This window comes from Buceros rhinoceros, unplaced genomic scaffold (genome assembly GCF_000710305.1).
Source record: "Buceros rhinoceros silvestris isolate BGI_N320 unplaced genomic scaffold, ASM71030v1 scaffold15236, whole genome shotgun sequence".
In the NCBI taxonomy this organism is placed as follows: domain Eukaryota; kingdom Metazoa; phylum Chordata; class Aves; order Bucerotiformes; family Bucerotidae; genus Buceros; species Buceros rhinoceros.
The window spans coordinates 32,753-52,269 of record NW_010419437.1 but is presented as its reverse complement, the minus strand read 5'-3'; the positions used below and the strand labels follow the sequence as shown (position 1 = coordinate 52,269).

Sequence of the window (19,517 nt, the reverse complement as noted above, 5' to 3'; positions counted from 1 at the left end):
TCAGCAGGTTGAATGACTGTAAGCAAAACAAGTACTCCCTCAACATGTTCAGCAACTTCAGGAAGAATACACGTGGAATGCACAAGACAGCCCTGAACACCTGAAGAGGTGGCAGCGGTAAGGAAAAGCTCCCCAGAGGAGGCTGGGAAGGATCATGACACTATATTAATAATTAATTAATAACTGCCCCCTCACAGTGCAGGAGGCCAGGCAGCCCTCAGCACCAGTGGGTGATCTCTTTGCAGGCAGAACCTACCACTCACTCGTGTTGGGCCTTAAGGTCTTTCCTATGTCCTTGCCAACTTTCCCAGGCTCCTGCCTAAGTCCGAACTCTGCTCAACTTCTCAGACCTTCAGGAAAAGAGAGACAACACTGAGGCCAGCATGAGCAAACACAACATGCCCAAAAGACGGAGATACTGCTCCCTAAGGCGTGTCAGAGCGGTGGCGTACCATCACCCGGGCTGCTGGAAGAGGTGCTCATCTAGCCCTAGGAGACCGAAGGCCCCGTCAAGCACTGCTTGACCGTTCGGCAGAAAGAATGAGATACGAGTTATCAGCCTCGCGCAGAGAAAAGAGGAGGAAAGCCGGTACAAGCCAACAGAGATCAGACAGAGCAGGGCAAAGGTGAAGAGGCAGATGAGGAGGGCAGGAACCTGCCCAGGGGGGTGTCTACTCAGAAAGGAGCTGCTACAAGCATCAGGCAAAAAACTTGCATGTACTAGGCTAAGACCAGAGTCGAACATCTGCACCGGGGCCTGCCCAGCTGCAGAAGCTCGTGACAACGCCCGCTGTATTCGTGGCACAACGCTATTAGCAGAGTTAGAAAGACACTCAGTAATTTCTAGGTATTCTTGGAATTTATGACTCCCAGCGCTGTTGTTTCCATCGTCCTGGAAGAGAGCACACACGGTCCAGTTCTGAAGCCTGAACTGTTCAGAGTAACTGCAGAGGGAATCAGCAAACCTCTCCGAATGCTGCACACACACGCAGACCGCCGTTGCTGCACGCTCAGGATTACACTGGTCCCACAGAGATGCTACAAGCAGACTACGCAAGATGTATGTTGATTGGAATTTCTGAGTGAAGATCTCTGTAAGGTTTTGAAAGTAGGAGAGCGTGGAAAAATATCGAGAGTGGGTCACAGGGTATGGCATGGCTGTGGAGCACAAAACCCAAAACCGCCTTCCCCAGCTAAAAGCAAACGGCCGCAATTACTGGGACATCAGGGACCGGTTTAAAACGCACGGCTGTGATTGCGCCCTGGATTAGTCCAGCGCTGCCGTGACAAACCCCTGGCCTTGGGGCTAGCGCACTGCGGGTACTGTAATGGTTCTGCACTGCGCTAAAGGTGCCTGCTCCTCCAGGTGGTGTCCTGCAGTGCCAGACCTAACAGGGACCACGCCTGCAGAACCAGCCCCCAGCCCCTCCCAGCTGATGCGTACTTCCCACGGGCAGGCGAGCCTTCAGCTACTCCACCTTCACCTAATTCAAAGCTCTGGGGGGGAGATTTGCTTACTCGGAGTCCCATTTTCGCTTGCCAAGCCAAAGGCAGGGTAAGTGAGACAGGTCAGCGGCTAAGTCCAGCTGCTGCGTCAGGAGCAGCAACTCTCGCCAGAGGGCTTGGTACGGCAGAAGCATCCCTAAAAATCCTGGCCAGAGGGCTTGGTACGGCAGAAGCATCCCTAAAAACTTCACTCTGCGGAAGGTGGAGTCAGAAATCCAGGAAGTGGTAACTGCATTTCAACAGGGTTTAGACACCGGGACAGGACAGGAAACGTGGAAATCATCAGTGACGCCGGCAGTCCTACACTCCGGCTGTTCAAACAGCAGAAGAAAGCATTAGATACAAGTACCAAAAGGCAGCGTGAACCTGGTGAAGGTGAGATGACACAGAAACCCTTCAACGCCAACTGTTTTCAGTAGGTAAATGGTTACCAGGTGACTCCCTCCTCACCCCAAAACGACTCAGAGTATCAGTCTGAAGAAGGAGCCCTCCCAAGTTTGACCCTGTGGGCAAAATATGCACCTACTGGTGCAGAACAGCAGAGAAGGGAGACATTGAGCACAGGCCCTTCTTTCCCGTGCGCAGAACAAGGAAAGCCAAGATCTAGCTGAAAGGAAATCTTCTAGCTCACGTCTCTTGATTTTAAGACACTTGGGGAAGTTGGGAGAACAAGGCCTCTGGAATAATAAGTGACGTCCAAATTCTGTATTTGAGAGAAGAGATCAGGTTGGATGATAAAGTGCTCGGCACGGCTCCATCCAGAAGAAAAGCACATGCATATATTCACTTAAAATACAGTGAAAGTCCCCAAGCCAATGCTCAGAGACCACTTTCAGATAACCCAGCAGCACAAAGAACGAACCGTCCGTAAGCAGAACACTTTCAACCATGCCCTCTGCAAAACCTCTGCCACGGGAACCGATGGGCTGTGCGATGTCGGGTTAAACCCTGCGTCCTGCTGCCCCTGGAGCAGCACTGCACACAGAAACCCCTTCTCACTGCTGAGCACTGCTGTGGCAACGCTTGCAAGGTGCACATCTGGCTGCTGGAAACGCGTTCTCCCTCAAGGACTCTGAACTCTGGTGGTAGAGATGTCATAGGTAAGATACGGGCAAGAGCACGTTCCTAGTCTATCGGCACGCGCCTCCCAAGAGTAAGAGGGGTCGCACTCCATACCCACATGTGGGCATGACCCCCCGGCCGGTGCGGGAAGCAGCCCTGTGAGCCTGCTGTCAGTCAGCAGCAGGAGGTGTGTTGTTTAGGAGGAGACAGAGAGGTTGTGTCAGTGGGTGATTGGAAAGCCAGCTCATCTCTGGGCCGGACAGTGCACTTGAAACCAATCCAGCCAGAGTACGTGAGGTAACTTAGAGACTATAAATAGAGGTGATAAGGAAGAAGCTAGCAGTTGCGCAGTTAGCACTTAGTTAGCACTTAGAAGTTGTGTGTGTAGGGGCCACAGCCGTCTGCTGCAGTTGTATCTTCATAAAGGCCTTGTGTGCACATAAACTATTGTGGCATCATCCGCCCAGAATATTTGTGACGTATGATTTACCCCTACACACCCCCACCCTGTCTCCAGGTATGTAACGGCTGGGAAGCAAAGTCTTCTCTTGTCCTGTGCAGCCTCCAGCGCACTCTCCCTCCCTAACGGATTATCCTTTTAATTCTTAGACAGTTTCTGCCTTATCCTCTTCGCAGGCCCCACACGCTTCTGTCAACCCCCCACCCCGACTGCTGGCTCAGCTCTGACAGCGGGATGGTGCGAGGCATTTCATGGGACCAGGAGAGCACCACGATTACAGGGCTTTAGTCTCACTCACATTAATTAAAAGTGCAAAAGCAGATGCCAATGACCACAAAGTGGCCCCGTGATTTCTGAAGCCTCCTGTCCACAAAGAGAGGAAAGGGCGCAGTGGGACGTGGCTGTCCCGTACTGCGAGTACAACAGACACTGTCACCTCCAGCCTGGTGCCCAGGAAGCCCCCACAGCAGCCTGATCTCTGACCTGCGCACAGCACCGGGCTGGATGGTGTCCGCACTCCCGGTCTCGTGTTCCCATGGCATGGATAACGTGCGTTTAAATTACATAGCAGGACTGGGGTTAAAGTTTAAATGACTGTTTTGTATATGAATTAATGTATGTAGCTTTGAGCCAAAATATCTACCATTAATTTTTCCACCTATTTCAGGAGCAGTAAGATACACAAAGTAAAGTTTATTTTGGTACTTGGTATACTTCACTCTCATTAAAAATAAATTAATCAGCAAATTCCTACACAGCTCAGCCTTCTTTTATGTAAATACAACCCAGCTGTAATGAATTACAAGGTGTTATTATCTCACACACACTGTATAATACTTCACACATAAGAGGTTTCACTGCTTAGCTCAGCTTTCAACAAAAGCATCTTAAATAAACTGCAAGCAAGTTGTTTGGTCTGTAATGTTTTCACAGAGAAGGGATACACCTCACACAGAGAGGGTTTCTTTACATGACTCATTTTATAACAAGTTAAACTGAGGAAGTTCACCTTGGAAAAAAAATAACAAAATGCCTTTTTTATACACAGAAGGTTCCCTAAAAGATTAAGGAAAAAAAAAAAAAAAGGCAAAGGAGTGTTTGAGAGCCTACACTCTGCATTCCACTGCTCTTTACAGCAGAGAAGGGATCTCAGCGATTCCCCAAAACAGACAATATAAAGAAAGCAACTTCAGAAGGAAGAATAGTCACAGCCAGGCGCAGTCCCACTTTCTCCAGAGTAAGGATTCACAAATTAAGGATTATCACCTTCAACTTCTATTTAGTAGCTTTATGAGGGAGAAGTCCTGATATTGTAGGGCTTATTCTTGTCAAAAGCAAGTAGGCACAGAAAACACAGACACATCGATTTTACCCAGACTGACATTTATTATTGACTAAGATTTTAGACAGGAGAGAAATGCACACGGTTTTTGTCACTGACCCGGAAGCAGCCTGGTGACCCATCCACCTACGAGTGCACTGGCCTCTGCCCATTTCACTGGGGAGCTCTCGCTCCCTTTATCACCGTGTTGGCATAATTTGCCCGCGCAGCCACATAAAGTTTTCACTGGAGTTGACAGGTCTTGTTAAAAAGCCCTGGACCACTGCTTTGGGGGGTGGAGGAGAGCATAATCCTGCCCCAGTAAGAGTCACGGACAAAACCGGGGATGTTCTTTTGATAAAGAAATTCTTAGATCACTGAAACTCTGAAATGAACATGGAAATATCAGCAAGGCAGACAAACACCAAATGCTCTGAGGCAGCTGTTGGTGACAGCCCAGCCACATTCTGGACTTTATTCTCACTCAGACGGCCAGAGTCACAGAGGATTACTGGGGTCCGTGCATTATTCTCTGCATCCTCCTATCCTTGTGCAACAGAGCAGAGAGTTCCTAAAAAGGGTTTCCACAGAACCCTTCAGAATCTGTTAAAGCAATTCTTAACTCCACTAAAGCAACACCAGACCATTCCATCTTGACATCAGGCTTTTGAAATACTTAACATCCAATATGCAAAGCTCAGATTTGCATTCACGATCATTCAGTGAGCAGAGGAACACCGTTGTGTCTCCACGTAGCAGCTTTCCAAACGAGGCAAAGGACAGAAATGTCTTCTGGAGACCTAAGTCATGGTAAAGTATCTGGTTTCCTAAAAACAAAAGGCAGGTCTTTCAAGATCGTCCTAAAAAAGACAGTGCCATGAAAACAACAGAGGTTCTCACACCAACTAGCATTTATTTGGGGTGAATGTCTGGAGGAGAATGGCTGTCCAGTTTGCAACTGAGGCACCAGGGGCTGAATATCTAATTAAGTATTTTCTTTCCAACAGCAGATTTTCCTTCCTGAGCCCACAGCCTCAGCCCAGTTCGGTTTCAGCCACACTTCCCAAGCTGATCTGGCAGATCGACAGAAATGTCAGGTGCCAGCGCTCTCAGAGTCCTTCATCGTTGTAAACAGGGGAAAGGGGCTTGAGGATGCTGCGGGCGTTGCTCTCCACGAGCGGCCGCCAGCTCACCTCGCCCGTCAGCAGCAGGTCCTCCCCACTCAGCGCATCCAGGTGCTGCACCTGCAAGGACAGGATGTTAGTGCAAGGTGTCCCGTCACCCACTCGAGTTCCTCAAGAGCTACGCAAACAGAAAGAAAGCAGAACAGAGAGATTTTAGCATGCTTTGCCGTTTGTGTGGGGTAGACCTGAAAAGATAAGGTAACAAGTGCTTAGCAGGCGAGTGTCGGCAGATCTACCGGAGTTAACTGCGTAAGGACTCCGACTGACACCTCAGCTAATGCTTCCTCTGAAAGTCTGGCATCAGAACAAAGACGACCCACGCAAAGCTAACGTGAGTCATTTTATCTTCCCAGCAGTTAAATCAGTTGACACACTGCTAGTACCATCATCTACACGGAGTGTCTCATAAAGGTGGTTTCACACAGGCCACGGCTTTTCACTACAGACAGAAAGCCTGGCCAGCGGGAGCACCGGGGATTTACAACACAAGAGCACGTGAGCTGCAGGAGATGAACATGGAATGAATGTTCATTCTTGCAATACAAGAAACACTTGAAATAAAATAAATTTTAAGGTACAATAAAAACCGTCTTGTCACACGATAGAGGGTTAACTTGCTGCCACAGGACGCTGTAAACATGGCGGGGAGTGAGGGGCGGGGGAGTGTCAGGGAACAAAAAAGTCCATCAAGGGTCAAAAACTCCACACCACCACCTCTGCCTCGGGAACCTGTGAAGCAGCTTACAGGAGAGCTCACCGAGGAAATGCTACACGTGCTTGCTCTGCTACTGTATTCTTCTCTGGCATCCACTAATAGCCACTGTCAAAGACAGGATCAGCCAGAGATTGCGGGACAGACTTCACACACGATGCCGACTGGAAACAAAAGATAATTTGACAAGTTGTTTCTCAACAGAGGAAGGAATACACCAGAGGCCACAGAGGGTCACACCAAAGAGCTCCCCGAGCACAATGTCCTGCTTCTGCCAGTCCTCAGCAGCAGAGTCCCCAGGAGGGGTTATGCCCACCACACGCATACCAGGTTGTTTTCCTGGTTTATTTTGCCTCCCTCTCAAAAATGTGTAAGTTCAGGGATTTTGAGCCTGAAGCGGTTGTTGTAGGTTTAACAGCCCTGGACAAACTTCTCTTCCATAAACCTAGCCAGTGGCTTTGGAATGCACACGCAGTTGAGGCATCCCAAACAACCTGCGGCAACATCAGGTCCCCACGTTCTTGCACTGGTGAACAGCCCATCCTCGCTCACCTCTCGTATGCCAGAGCCGTCTCACGTTCTGTCTCAGCTGTTTTTCAGCCAGGGGACCCTACTCACTGCTAACAAAGAAGCTCTTTCGTGTCACCCTTACTGCTCTTCTCTGAGCCTTCTTTAGTTCAGCCTTTACCTATCTTGATGGTCGGAACCCAAACCATACATATTATTCAAGATCACAAAGGCACCATGGATTGAAGAGCTGGCATGACAACGCTATTTTATCCTCTATTCCTTCCTTAGGAAGTAGTTCTGAGCATTTGTGTTACTTGTTTTAAACACTGGAGTGCTGAGCTGACATTTTGATAATAGAATTATAATCGCGAGGACTCACGCCTGTGTGGTAACCGTCAGAAGCTCAGATTTGTAAGGCTGGGACTGTTTTTCTCAAGTGCACCACTTTAGAGCTGGCTACAGGAATGACCTGTCCCGACAGATGTGCTAATCCTTCAGTGTGCCACATTCATCTGTGTGATCGCTGTTTCCTACTCAACTACTAAGAGCTTCTGTCCCATCATCCTTTACTTGAACACGCAGAAGAGCAACAGATTCCCCACTTGGCAGCAAATTGTCCCCAATTATGTAATTTTATATTGGTTTGCTCCCTGTCAATCTTCAGTTTTAAACTTTCCTATAGCCTCACTGATGTCAAGCACCAGCAACCTTAAGCATTAAATTAAGTCTGTCCCTCCTGAGAAGCCCTCTAGCACTCCAGAAGTGTCCTCAGTCCCTTACAAGGATCAGGCCTTTACTTCCCATACTATTTTTTCCTGACAAACACTGAAATATCGACTCTCCAAATCTCCATCTGGTCTTGAAGATAACATGAGAGAATGCTGTGGTGGAGGTTCTGATCTTCAATTCCCTGCCCAACAGCCTACACTCTTCCTCCAGAACCTCTCTCACCCCTCGTCTTTGACAGCCATCTGGTCTCTATCATACCAACACTTCCTAGAAACCTGCTTCACAAATCTCCTCTGGCTGAGTGGATAAACACTGCTCGGTACGGTTTCCTCCAGGTAACAACTGAAACAAACAGAAATCATTCTGGAAAACAAAACCTTGTACTTCTTTGCCACAAAGAGCATCACAAGACTTGCAAGCTTTGCGTGCTGTTTCATTATAAAGAGGATCCCAATTTCGCAACATCAATGGTGATTCCACAAGTTGCAGCCCGTTTCTGACATGTTTTGTCAAGCCCCTCCATAGCACAGGTCCAGAAAAAGACGAGCAGTGTTGCTTTCAACACCCCATGAATTTCTCTGCAGCCATTTTTCATCAAACTGCTATAAATGTCAGCCAGTTTTTATATTTTTACCTTTTTCTCCTTAAAACTAATAACTGATGATAAAAATCGCTTATATTTGAGAAGAACTGAGCTACACAGTATGCAAGCAATAAAAATAACTATTTCACATTCTAAACGAGACAACGAAGGGCAGTTGCCCGCTGAGCTGTAGCTTACCTGTTTGCGCACATACTCTACAAGTAACTCCAGGTGCCGAGGGTCCTCGCAGTTCCTGTTAAAAAGGTTTCGCCAAAGAGCTGCTGCTAGAACGTGATCATCAGACAAGATTCCCTAAAGGAAGCACACAGGGGGATCACAAGCTGCATGTGAACACCAGACAACCGCGTTACTCTGCCTGCAGCTGCCAGCGTTCGCTGTCGCAAAGCCCACAGCTGCTGTGCACCGTACATGTGAAAAGGCATCGACATCACTGCTTCCCACAATGGAAAAAACAAACCTGGCCTTAAATTAATTTACTGAGTAGCCTGCAACAAATATTCTGGCAAGTTAATCTGGAGAAAAACTGGGTCGGGGTATTCCTTACAGAATTGTGGGAAGCCCGTGACACTTGGAAAAGAAAAAATTAAAAGACATTTAGCACAACGTTGCAGAAATGAGTCAGGACTCCACTATTTTGCTTTGCTTTTCTATTTTTCATTCTAAATGACAAGGAGAGAACTCCTCATCATCAAGAGCTATCTAGATTTTTCCAGTTAAATCGAATATTAAATTTGGCTTATACAAGACTCACATCCATAGGCACTTTCTGTCTAAATTCTCTCCCACTTTTTCTGCCTTTTTAGATGACGTGGTGTTATCACCAGTCTTGTAACTGCTGTCCTCTGCTGACACCTTTGCCAAAGGCAAGAGAGGACTTTAAAATACCGCCAGGGAAAAAAAAGCTCAACATGTGTCTTTAATTTAACTAGACATTTTGTTTCTAAAAACAGTGTCAACACAAAGAGAAAAGAAAAAAAAACCCCAAAACGAACCCAACCCCAGACAGATAGAAACATTCTAGCTATACTTAAAACCAGATTAAAGACTTGCATGCATAACACTGTCCACAACTCTACGACATTTACATTTACAAGATGTTAATAATGGAAATCATCGTGCAAAAAAATAATACCACCAAGAGAATAAAGAGCATCTGAAGAGAAAAAAAAAGAGCTACTAAAAGAGATGATGTATTTTCTTCTTGAAAGTCCTGCAGACACTTGTGCGCGGTGGGGCTTGCACCTCCCCGTGTTATTAGACACTGCCTGTAAATACACAGGCTCCCTCTTTGCTTTCAAAGTACAGCTGAGTACAATGGGATTTGGAGGGAGGAAATCATTTACTGATGGTCAAGCAGTGACAGTGAAGCAGGACAAAGAACATCCCTCCTTCCATGTCCCATGGTTTAAATCAATATGCTGTGTGCTTTCTTTTTCCTTAAAAAACACTTGAATTCAAGGTATAAGATACTTGCAATACTAAGGGGTCTGCTTCCATAATGTAACATTTCTCCACAGATAGGTGCAGCAAACATTCCACCCATCCAGAGCATTCTGTGCTCACGAATTAGATGGTCTACTTGTTCTTGCACATCCTCTGAAAACATCCTCCTTACCTCATCATATCCAAATAGAGCGGCATAGAAATTTTCTACCATACTTCTCAAATCTTCCTTTAGAACAACAGAATTAATCTGAAAAACAAACCAGAAAACCATCTGTATAAGCACTAAAGAGGAGCTGACGAGCCGGCTAAGAAACAGTGCTTCGGCGCACGCAGGTTAGGATTGATTTAGCTGTCAGTGACGATGTTGGTGCCATCAAACATTTCAGAACAACATGCAATAGAGCCCCCTTAATTCTGTACACAACCGAAAGTCCGTGTTTCTCAGAGCAGCCGCATGGCAGCAAAGTCCTCAGCCAACAGCGCTGGCACGTAGCTACGTGAGCTGAGAAGAGAATTCAGCTGGGGAAAGGGCGAAGGCAAGGCTGTCCTTTCAGCGGCAGCACAGGCTGAGAGCGCGACGACTCCTCTCTCCTAACGGTTATGCAGGTTTGCCCGACTGCGATCCATTCACATTAGTCTTTTAGAAACTCAGATGTTTTGCAACTTTTTTCTAAAGCATGGACTCCAGAGCTGGACATTCTATTACAGAAAAAGTAGTGTGATGCTGAAGATAGAGGCACCATCCCTACCACTACTCTTTACTTGTCAATACTGACCTTCTCATGCAGGAATTACAGGAATTCTGTTTCTACAGCATCTCACTAGAGGCTCAGACTTACTAGTTTTTGACTCTGACTAAACTTCTTCCAGTTTGTGATGATCCAGTACTTCCCCCTATGCTGTAACTGACTCGGTCCAAGTTCCACACTGACTTTAAACTAAATTTAACAGCTGCTTTGGCCTAAGCCACCCATTGGCTTGCAGAAGTGACCCCACGGGAGACGTGGACCAAAAGACAGAACCAAAAGAGATCAGCTGCTAGGTCCAGAGGGATGATGGCTCGCCTGCGTTTCCCCCATATGAACGGGCTGTTCCTTTTGCCTGTACTTTTTACTTCTACAACAAAAGGACTTAATAAACAAATGGTTCCTCTCCTGAGGGCTAAGCTGCCCTTCAACCAGTAAAGCTGCTTCTTTGTATGGACTCTCATGAGCGATCCAAGAGATACTGACCATTTCTTTTCTGTACATCTTGCACACGAGTGTAAAAGACAAGGGTAATCATCTTCATACCCGCATACTAGCAGAACCAGTACGTATGTGACTGCATTTTGGAGACAGGTTTTACGAAAAAACCTGCAAACAGGAATACAGGGTGGGACATCAGTTCCACCGTGGAGCAAGCATTGCGTCTGATGTACAGCGTATCACGCTCGTGACGCTGCGACCCGCGTGTCCTAAATACTGTCTCAGTATCCCCAAGAGTACTCACCTTGGTAAGTATGCAACAGCTTTTCTATCAAAATACAAATTACTTTTTACCATGCTACCAAATCTCCAGTTCAAATATTCTTCCATTAACCTGCTATCTTTTTTCATCTGTTGATTTTTATAGAATTGCATATAGTGCAAATACAAGGAAAATTCCTTTTATGTCAGTTACTCATATTTTCCCATTAATATAAACTATTAAAATTCATGCAGATATTTTATAGGCTATCAAGATTTGGAGACTGGTTATTACTGAATGTTAAAAAAAGAACTAAACATAAGAAATCAGAGGGTTAAATGATGACTGCTACTTCTGTAATGACTTAATTAAATTTTTATTGAGTACATAAACTATGATGTCATTTCTACCCAACCATGCTCAAACTTTCTGTGCATGTCAGAGATTGTGGTTTTTCTCAATAGAACATACTTCTAAATAAGCTGCACTTCTACAACTCTAATAACGGGGAGCAGGTCTCATGTAACACACTCAATAAATTATCCTTCCATTTAAAATAAACAAATTCCATGAGTTATTATATATTTGCCACGCACTTTTTATGACATAATAAAAATGTTACCTCAAGGATTACTTAACACATACTACAAATGTTACAGCAGGCAACTGCAAGGGGCAAAGAAAACAAATAGTCCCATTACAGAGACAAGTCCTGGACTATACATCCCTAGGGAAGTGGCTTTCTGTACTAAAAACAAAGAGCAGCAGCTTTAAGTTAGCAAGAAATAGACTGATGAAGGAGATAACCAAGTTAAACAAACATGGCAATAAATACATCTTAAAAGACAAACAGTTTAAAATATAAAGTATTACTTTGGGGATGGAGCAGTATCTTAGACAAGAGAGTAACATTTAAAGGACTACTGCAGTTTCTAACCAACTGGCATTGCTTAAATACGAGCATGGCCGGAAGAAATCCTTCTTTATAAAACAAGAGAAATGAGTAAATCCAAACCAGTGTTTGCTGGAAATGCTTCCTCTCTTTAAGCTCGTCCATGTTCTTCCCACGGGTAAGTTTCATGATCTGGTTGGTCATGGTTCTGACCATTTGTCCACAGTTTATTATTAAGAAGAAAAACTGATAGACAATTCCAAGTGAGTAATTGCTAATAATAAGAAAAAATTCAGTAACATCTGGAGCTCTTACAGGGACTTAGTCCCTTTGCCTTTTTCAGAACAACTCACTGCACAGCTGTCATCAGAATAAATTTATATACCATAGCCTAAATTGAAACACAGAACCATCTTTACTTCAAAACAAGGAATACATTTCTGGTACATCTCTCACATTTACAAGACCTTGAAGAAAAGGAAACGTAGAACTTGGGTATCTTCCTACTACGCGTCACAACTTTTCACTGAAAGACTCCATTATCCCATATTCTGTCTGCAAGACGAGTGCAGTGTACAACTCGTGCATTTTTATTACTGTATTCCAGTAGGAATCCTCATCGTCAGCCTCATTGAGTTCAATATGCATAATGCAACAGCCAGCTGGTGAGGCTCACTGCTTCATCAGACAATTTACAAAATCAAGTCTCTGTAAAGGTTTTGTATTCTACAAAAGTCCCCAAAAAGTAGGAGCATCCATGCTGGACATGTATGAAATTATTTTATGTACAGGCACAGTTTTTAAAGTGGAAGCTGCTATAGGATTAGCCCATATTATCGTATGTTGTTGGATCGAGAAGATTCTTTCCTAACATATCTCCTCCTAATCCGCACTTACTAAGCTCTGGTTTACACTGCACAGAGGTCTCAGCATGCACAAACTGGTTCTAACGCCCTCCACCTGCTAGCAGGCATTCAGTCCCCAGCATCGCTCTAGAAGCAGTGCAAGATACAGATCATCCCCGTGGAGAAGGGGTGCGGTATCGTCACCTGTCTGACTCAGCGAACGCGGTCCCGTCAGACCACACTAAGTGCTAGTGCGGATGGAGCTGTCCTGTCCATGGGCTACACTATTCGAGAGCACTTTAACAGCAGTGAGTTTCTGTTACGGCTTTTGCCAGCGTCTGTGGCACCCTAAAGCTACTTTCATACGTTAATCCACCCGTTAGTCTTATAAAGCCAGAAGGGGCACTTCTAACTGCACCTCGTACAAGTGCTAATCATCGAATACCACGCAGCAATTCCCCTTTTTAGGCCGTAAGTTACGGTTGAACTAGATTTCTTTATGAAGAGATTTTGGCCAGAAGAATGATTAGATCATAGAACCTGACCCTCTGCATATCACAGACCATTACATTTCCCTGAGTTCGCTCTCTTTACTGAGTAAGCTGTGTTTGGCTCAAGCATATCACCCTCACAGTGGAACATGTGCATCTCATTTAATATTTCAACTTTCTGGTTTAAGTTTCCACCCCCTCATTCCCATTATCCCATTACTGCCAGAGTAAGAAGCCTCTTCTGAGCAACGTGTTTGCTCCTGTACCTGTATGCAGGAGATGTGTCAGCATGCTTATCTCTTCAAACTAAGATTAGGCTTTATTATCTACATTAGCTGCCCTGATAGACTACATCATCGGCGCCCTCCTGGAGTGGTCAAAGTTATGATGGCAAAGGAGTGCTTTATGCTGATAGAGGAAAAATTATTCCACCTCTTGTGCAAAACAAGTTACGCAGGTATAGTGCACTTCCGCTGCTGTGGCTGAGTCTGCTTTGGGCACTTCTGTTAGCCACAAACGTCAGTCAACTCCTGTTCATACTTTTGATTACTGGAGCCTTCAGTACCAGCAGAAGTTCCTGAAGGTGATACAGGACAAATCTTTCATGATAAAAATCGTCAATCCTCAAACATTTAGGCTTTTATATGCCCCTTCTCTCAAGCTGCAGTAGGAAAGAATGACTTGCAATATATAGTTTACATTAGTTATAAATAACATATAACCACATATAGTTATATATAGGCTTTTTAAGTGTTTGTTGCTCTTTTAATAAATGCACATGACGTTAAATGGGAAAACTTGCACACAGTCTTTTCATTTCCTCCAATAACATAACTACTACTTGCAGGACAGTAATTCTGAAAGTGACTAAGACTGCAGCTAGGATCAAAAAGATTAAATTAATAAAACAGATTAAAAATATCTCTGTGGCAAGGGGCTAAAAAGGCCAGTTCCTTCAGGCAATCTCACATAGTTGTGAAATGACAAAGATGTTGCAGAAGTAGTTTTCCCAGTATTCCTTTCTTGAGTCTTTTATCAACCATCCCATTACTCTGCAAACAAGCTTACTGGCTTGTAACTAGCTACAGCTGTGAGCCCCCCACGCTTTAAAATACTGACTTTCCTGACAAGTTCTCTAACTTTCTAATTAAAAGTAAGTAATTTTGTAATGCACCTCAGAAGATAATTAATTGCAGAGAATAGTCTTGAACGCCTTCTTCGATGTTCAGTGACAACCTATTTAAATATCGTATTAACCTAGACAAAAGCTAAATGTCAGATTGTATCAGAACCAGTTCCTGCCAATCTTCAATGCATAAACCCAGCATGTTAATGGAAAAAGACTTTGCATGCTCTGCTACCTTTGGAACAATTGCAGCATCATCAATAACACTCCACAGAGCATGTTTATTTCAAGCAGACATAGAAAAGCAAGTTACACAAGATTATCTGCATATCTCAGAAAAAACAGATGGTCACCCCTAGCTGTCTACTATCAAGGAAATGAGGAATGTTTCTATCTTGCAGTCTATTACTTTGGACACTCTGCCATGGTAACGGTTAGAGATGCAGAGCAGATAACAGCACAACCCTAACTGTAATAAATACATGGAGGCTTATTCCGAATTCCTTTTGCTCTGTAGTGTGTGGCTGGCAGAGCTCACTGACAACTCCTCACGCGAAACATCAGGGAGAGAGGTCGAATTGCTGTGCTCTAATTGTCCTGATTCTCTGTAGGGGCAAGTAGTTGCAGAGGGTTTTTCCTGTAGTGTCTCTTAAAAAAAAAATTGCTTGCTTAAAAGCCTAAAACTGATCGTGAACATGTTTTTCAAAAACACCAGAATCAAGAATTCAGTATGATAAATGGAAAGGAAGTTACATCATCAAGTCTAAGAGAGGCACTTGAAGAAGACAGTAGTAAATAAATTATTAGGGTAAATTAGATCAAAGTTGATTTCTTTACTCAGACGAACCTCAGTAACTGTAGAAAGAGTCATGCACAAGAAACACTATACTGGATCCGAACAAGGGTCCACCCAGCACATCCTGCCTTCAACCGTAACCAGACACACTGAGAAAAGTAACAGGACCATGAGCTGATCCGTGCTTCCTCCAAGTATTCTCCCACCAACTGCAGCTCAGCACAATTCTCAACCCTTGATACTTGTCTTTATAGTAACCTTCCAAATCTCTGTCAAGCAACCTGTCCTTCCAGCATCCACAACGTCTTCAGCCATAAGCGCCTTGGTCTGCTATCCATGATGAGAGCTACCGCCTCCTGCTTGCTCCTTCCGAAAGTGGCTCCTGCAAGTTTCCACTGGTGGCCTAGTTTTTCCACTTGATGAGACAGTGAATACGCAATGCTCCACTACCTTCTCACCGCACTCAGGATTCTGAGAATCCAGCATATTCTAAGTGATACAACCTTAATGCAATAAAAGTCAAGAGCAACAAAATCCCAGGGGTCATAAAGGACTAAACTAAACGAAACACACTGAGCCATGAAAAGTGGCATCTAGTTTGACAAGTACTTCAGCAGAACCAGGTAAGTATAAATTAGTGGAAAATACAATAATAAATGAAAACCATCACAGATAATTATGACCAGTAACATTCAGGGCTGATAAAGGAACTAGTAGTAGGATTTAAGAAATAAAAATAATAAAAATTATATAACAGTGTGCACACATTTAGCAGTAACAGTTTAGGAAATGGATCTTAAAGAGATTTTTAGAGAAATCTGAAAAAATTTTCAATGCCACAATTCAAGAGTGAAGAAAAAGACAAATTTAGGAATTATTATGAAAGGGATACAGAACAAAAGAGGAACTCTATTCTGCCCACATATAAAATGCTGCACATATCTTTTCATCTCAGAAGAGATCTAAAAGAAATAGAAAACACACTGAAAAAAACAAGGTGATTAGACATGTGAAGAAACACTAGTATATTAAGGAAGAAATGAGGAGGAAGATGATGGAGAGATAAAATCATGAGTGGTATTGAGAGGTAAACAAAGAATTATTCTTCAATGTTCTCATAAATAAAGATTTAGAGAAGAAGCTGATAAAAGGACCATGTAAAAGTTCAAAAGTACTTTCTCATGCAATATAATTGTCAGAAGTCACTGCCACAAAACACTGAAGAGCAAAAAATACAAAAGGGGTAAAAAAGGGACTGCACATTCACAGAGGATTTCCGCTAGTGGACACTAAATACCATGTCCCCACGCAACCCCCACATTACTCATTAGTGAACGCTGAGAGAATAGACCAGAAGAAACACTGACACATAGTTCTGTTTCTTATACTTTTTTCCCAAATATCTCTGGTCATTGCTATAAAGAGTACACTGGATCTTCATCTGATATTAGAAGAATGATTTCCGAGTATGTTCACTTTTTTTTCATTTTTTGCTTATCTCTGCAGATACTGACTGGAATGTCTTCTGCCTACGGATCTCGCCCTGCCCTGACTTGCAGCAGGACAGCCACAGCTCCTTAGGTCATCCGGGATACCAGTCATCAGGTCCCTTTGCTGACTTGATAGGAATTTCACTTGAAATAGGCTAGAGCAATTAAAAAAAAATTGCTACCTTTACTACAGCTTTTAGTAACCTCATGGGAAGAGGCTACATAATATTTAGAAATAAGAGCAAGAATGATCCTGCTCATTGCAAACAGATCATCCTTCTCTAGGGGAAAAGTAACAAAAACCCCATTCTTTCTCCAAGAATGTGCAACCAGAACAAGTTTCTATTAGGTAGGAACAGCAAGTCACCCATCTCCTCTCCAAAAAAAGCAAGCCGCACCTCTTCTCCAGCAAAACTCTCCACAAAAAAAAGTTTATTTCATTTCAAAACAGAGTGACAATTGCTAGAGCCCATACAATTAGTAAACAATTAACAAGCCTAATACTTGATACTAACACCTCATACTGCCACAGTGTTTATCCAGTGATGGAGTCTAGGACAAAGGCAAATACTACCCCCCTTTCCAATTCAGTTTTGCAGTGCCCAGCAGACGGGTTATTGGTGTTTGCTTCATCAGACTTCCCACTATTTCCTAGCAGAGGCTGTTCATACAGGACCTGTGTGACATTCTCCCATCAGCTCCACATTTGGGTAAAATTCTAATTTGAAGTCATATTGCTTTCACCTTCTACCAATATTCTGCACCTTCTGGTTTCAATCATAAGCTGAGAACAACCCCATTTCCCCAAGCACTCCTCCTCCCCAGGGCTTCAAACACATGTATGCCACAGAACAGTTAACAGTTAAATATTTTCTTGCCAATATTTTAAGAGTGCAGAAGGTTCCAAATTGCTGGTAAAATAAACAATGCCAGACTGTGAAAACTCCTGCCTGCCATATACTCTGATGTTAACAAGAGTTTCTTTATTACTGTAACCTTTCAGAAGCGAACAAAAATTATTTCTCTACCCTAGTTCTGCCCTCGAGTAAAAGGCAAAGGAGGAAAGCGAACCATGGAAAAGCTGCATGGTAAGATACTGTGAGTTTTCCATCTTACTTCTGTATTTCATTCAGACCCGATGCTGCTGTGGGTAAATAAACTTTCAGAAGATCCTAAAACCATGGGCAAGGATTTTAAGAGGCAAAAATGTCCTTACACCCCGTTTCCTGACTAACACAGACTAAACCTACATATGCACCATCTTGCCTTTTGCAAGGTCGTAATAAACCAAGGAAATACAAAAGGGCAAATTCAGGATGCTCCCAACATAACAGACTGCAAGACACATTTTCAAGCTCCTTGGTACATAGCTCTGTCCTCTGGAGCTTTAGCCATGGGCTTCCATCAATTACAGGGTCTCTGCCATTTCCTCACTTTTAAAAAGTGAAGTCTTCAAGTAGCATCTACAAATAGAAGCTATTGCTAGCCCTTTCAGCACAAACGAGACAAATGACTATGTAGTTCAGGTGACACCCCCTAAAACTGCTGGCCAGAATTACCTACCAAACACATCCAAAACACCAAAGCCATCTGAAAGCCAACTCAGACCAGCGTTATTCGTTTCACGAAAATATACCATGTATACCAAGACTGCGATGATCCCACCTTCCATCCATGACATCCGTACCACTCACTGACACTCCCTTTTCACGCAGTCACAAAGCTATCGGACTAACTTGAAAATCAACACCATGTATGTTTTGCTAGCAACAAATAGAAATCTTGAAGATCAGATACTCTGATATTCTGGTCAAATCTTTTAACCTTTTGCATTATTTCCTGCCCTTTGAACATGGAAACAACAACATCCAAGTTCTTAGAGAAATGAAACGATAATTAACTAGTTAATATTGACACAGATGCAGCAAATGCTGTGTATGGCTGGAAACAAAAGAAACAATAACTGAGGGCAGACAGGAATAGAAAGGGGGGACAGAATAGAAAGAAACTACTGAGATTCCCAAAACAGAAAGGAAAACAGAAAAAACACATCCATTAACCAAGATGTGTACTGAAGTATCCTATGCCGCTGTGTATACTAAAGTAGTAAAAGAATCAAAGCAGCAAGCAAGCATTAAAATGAGCATTGGAATTACTGAATGCATTGCATATGTGCTTCCTGATGATTATAATTCATTCTGCTGTGAGAGTTGTTAGAAAAAGCAGTTAACAATAAGGGCTTCATAGAGCTGCCAGTTTTATAAATGGATTAAAATGGGTCAGAGAATGAAGTAACAAAGTAAACAGAGTTCTAACAGGGAAACACAAACATTTGCAACCCACTTACCTAGCCAGGCTACGAGGCACTCCAATAAGTGCATTGTAAATATGAAGACACTGCGTCTGCAGCAGAATGTAAGTCTGGCCTTTGAAGGAGTTTAACAATTCAAGCGGCACAGAGCTGCTTGCAGGAGAAGCTGATGCAAACTGCCACCACTGAGAGATTGCCAGCCCACTCCCTCAGAAGATACTACAGGCTATTGAAGCAAAAAAACCCCACTAGTGGAGTCAGTCAGGAGATGTAATGCCATAGTGGGCAACAAGTCAGAGAGATGATCCTTGCAGCAGTTTCCAGAAGACATATGAGTGATGTGTAGGTCAGGGAGAGAAAAAGGGGAGGATACTAGTGGAGGGAAGTGCTGCTGATGATAAATACACAACTGGGATTTTGGATCGGAAAGCAAGTGTTCAGATAAAGTAATAAAGGAACTGAAGAAGAAAAGACAGATCTGGAGAAGAAAGAAGCGAAGTCATGAAGTCACTTCAACATGCAAAGCTAGGTTTGAAGCAAGCAGACAAGTGGCCAGATGCTGAGCTCCCACTGCGGACCTCTG

At 43.7% G+C, this 19,517-nt stretch overlaps 1 protein-coding gene across 1 annotated transcript in view; it reads right to left on the bottom strand.

Moving 5' to 3' along the window:
- Positions 1-5,458: 5,458 nt before the first annotated feature.
- The window catches only part of LOC104495881 (ubiquinol-cytochrome-c reductase complex assembly factor 1), a gene marked incomplete at its 5' end in the record, with an annotated part of 44,030 nt that continues 29,971 nt past the window's right edge, over positions 5,459-19,517 (bottom strand). The window contains 3 exons of the mRNA XM_010138921.1: positions 5,459-5,593; positions 8,266-8,379; positions 9,704-9,781. Of these exons, the coding sequence (XP_010137223.1) occupies positions 5,459-5,593; positions 8,266-8,379; positions 9,704-9,781 (327 nt within the window). The remainder of the gene's footprint in view (positions 5,594-8,265; positions 8,380-9,703; positions 9,782-19,517) is intronic.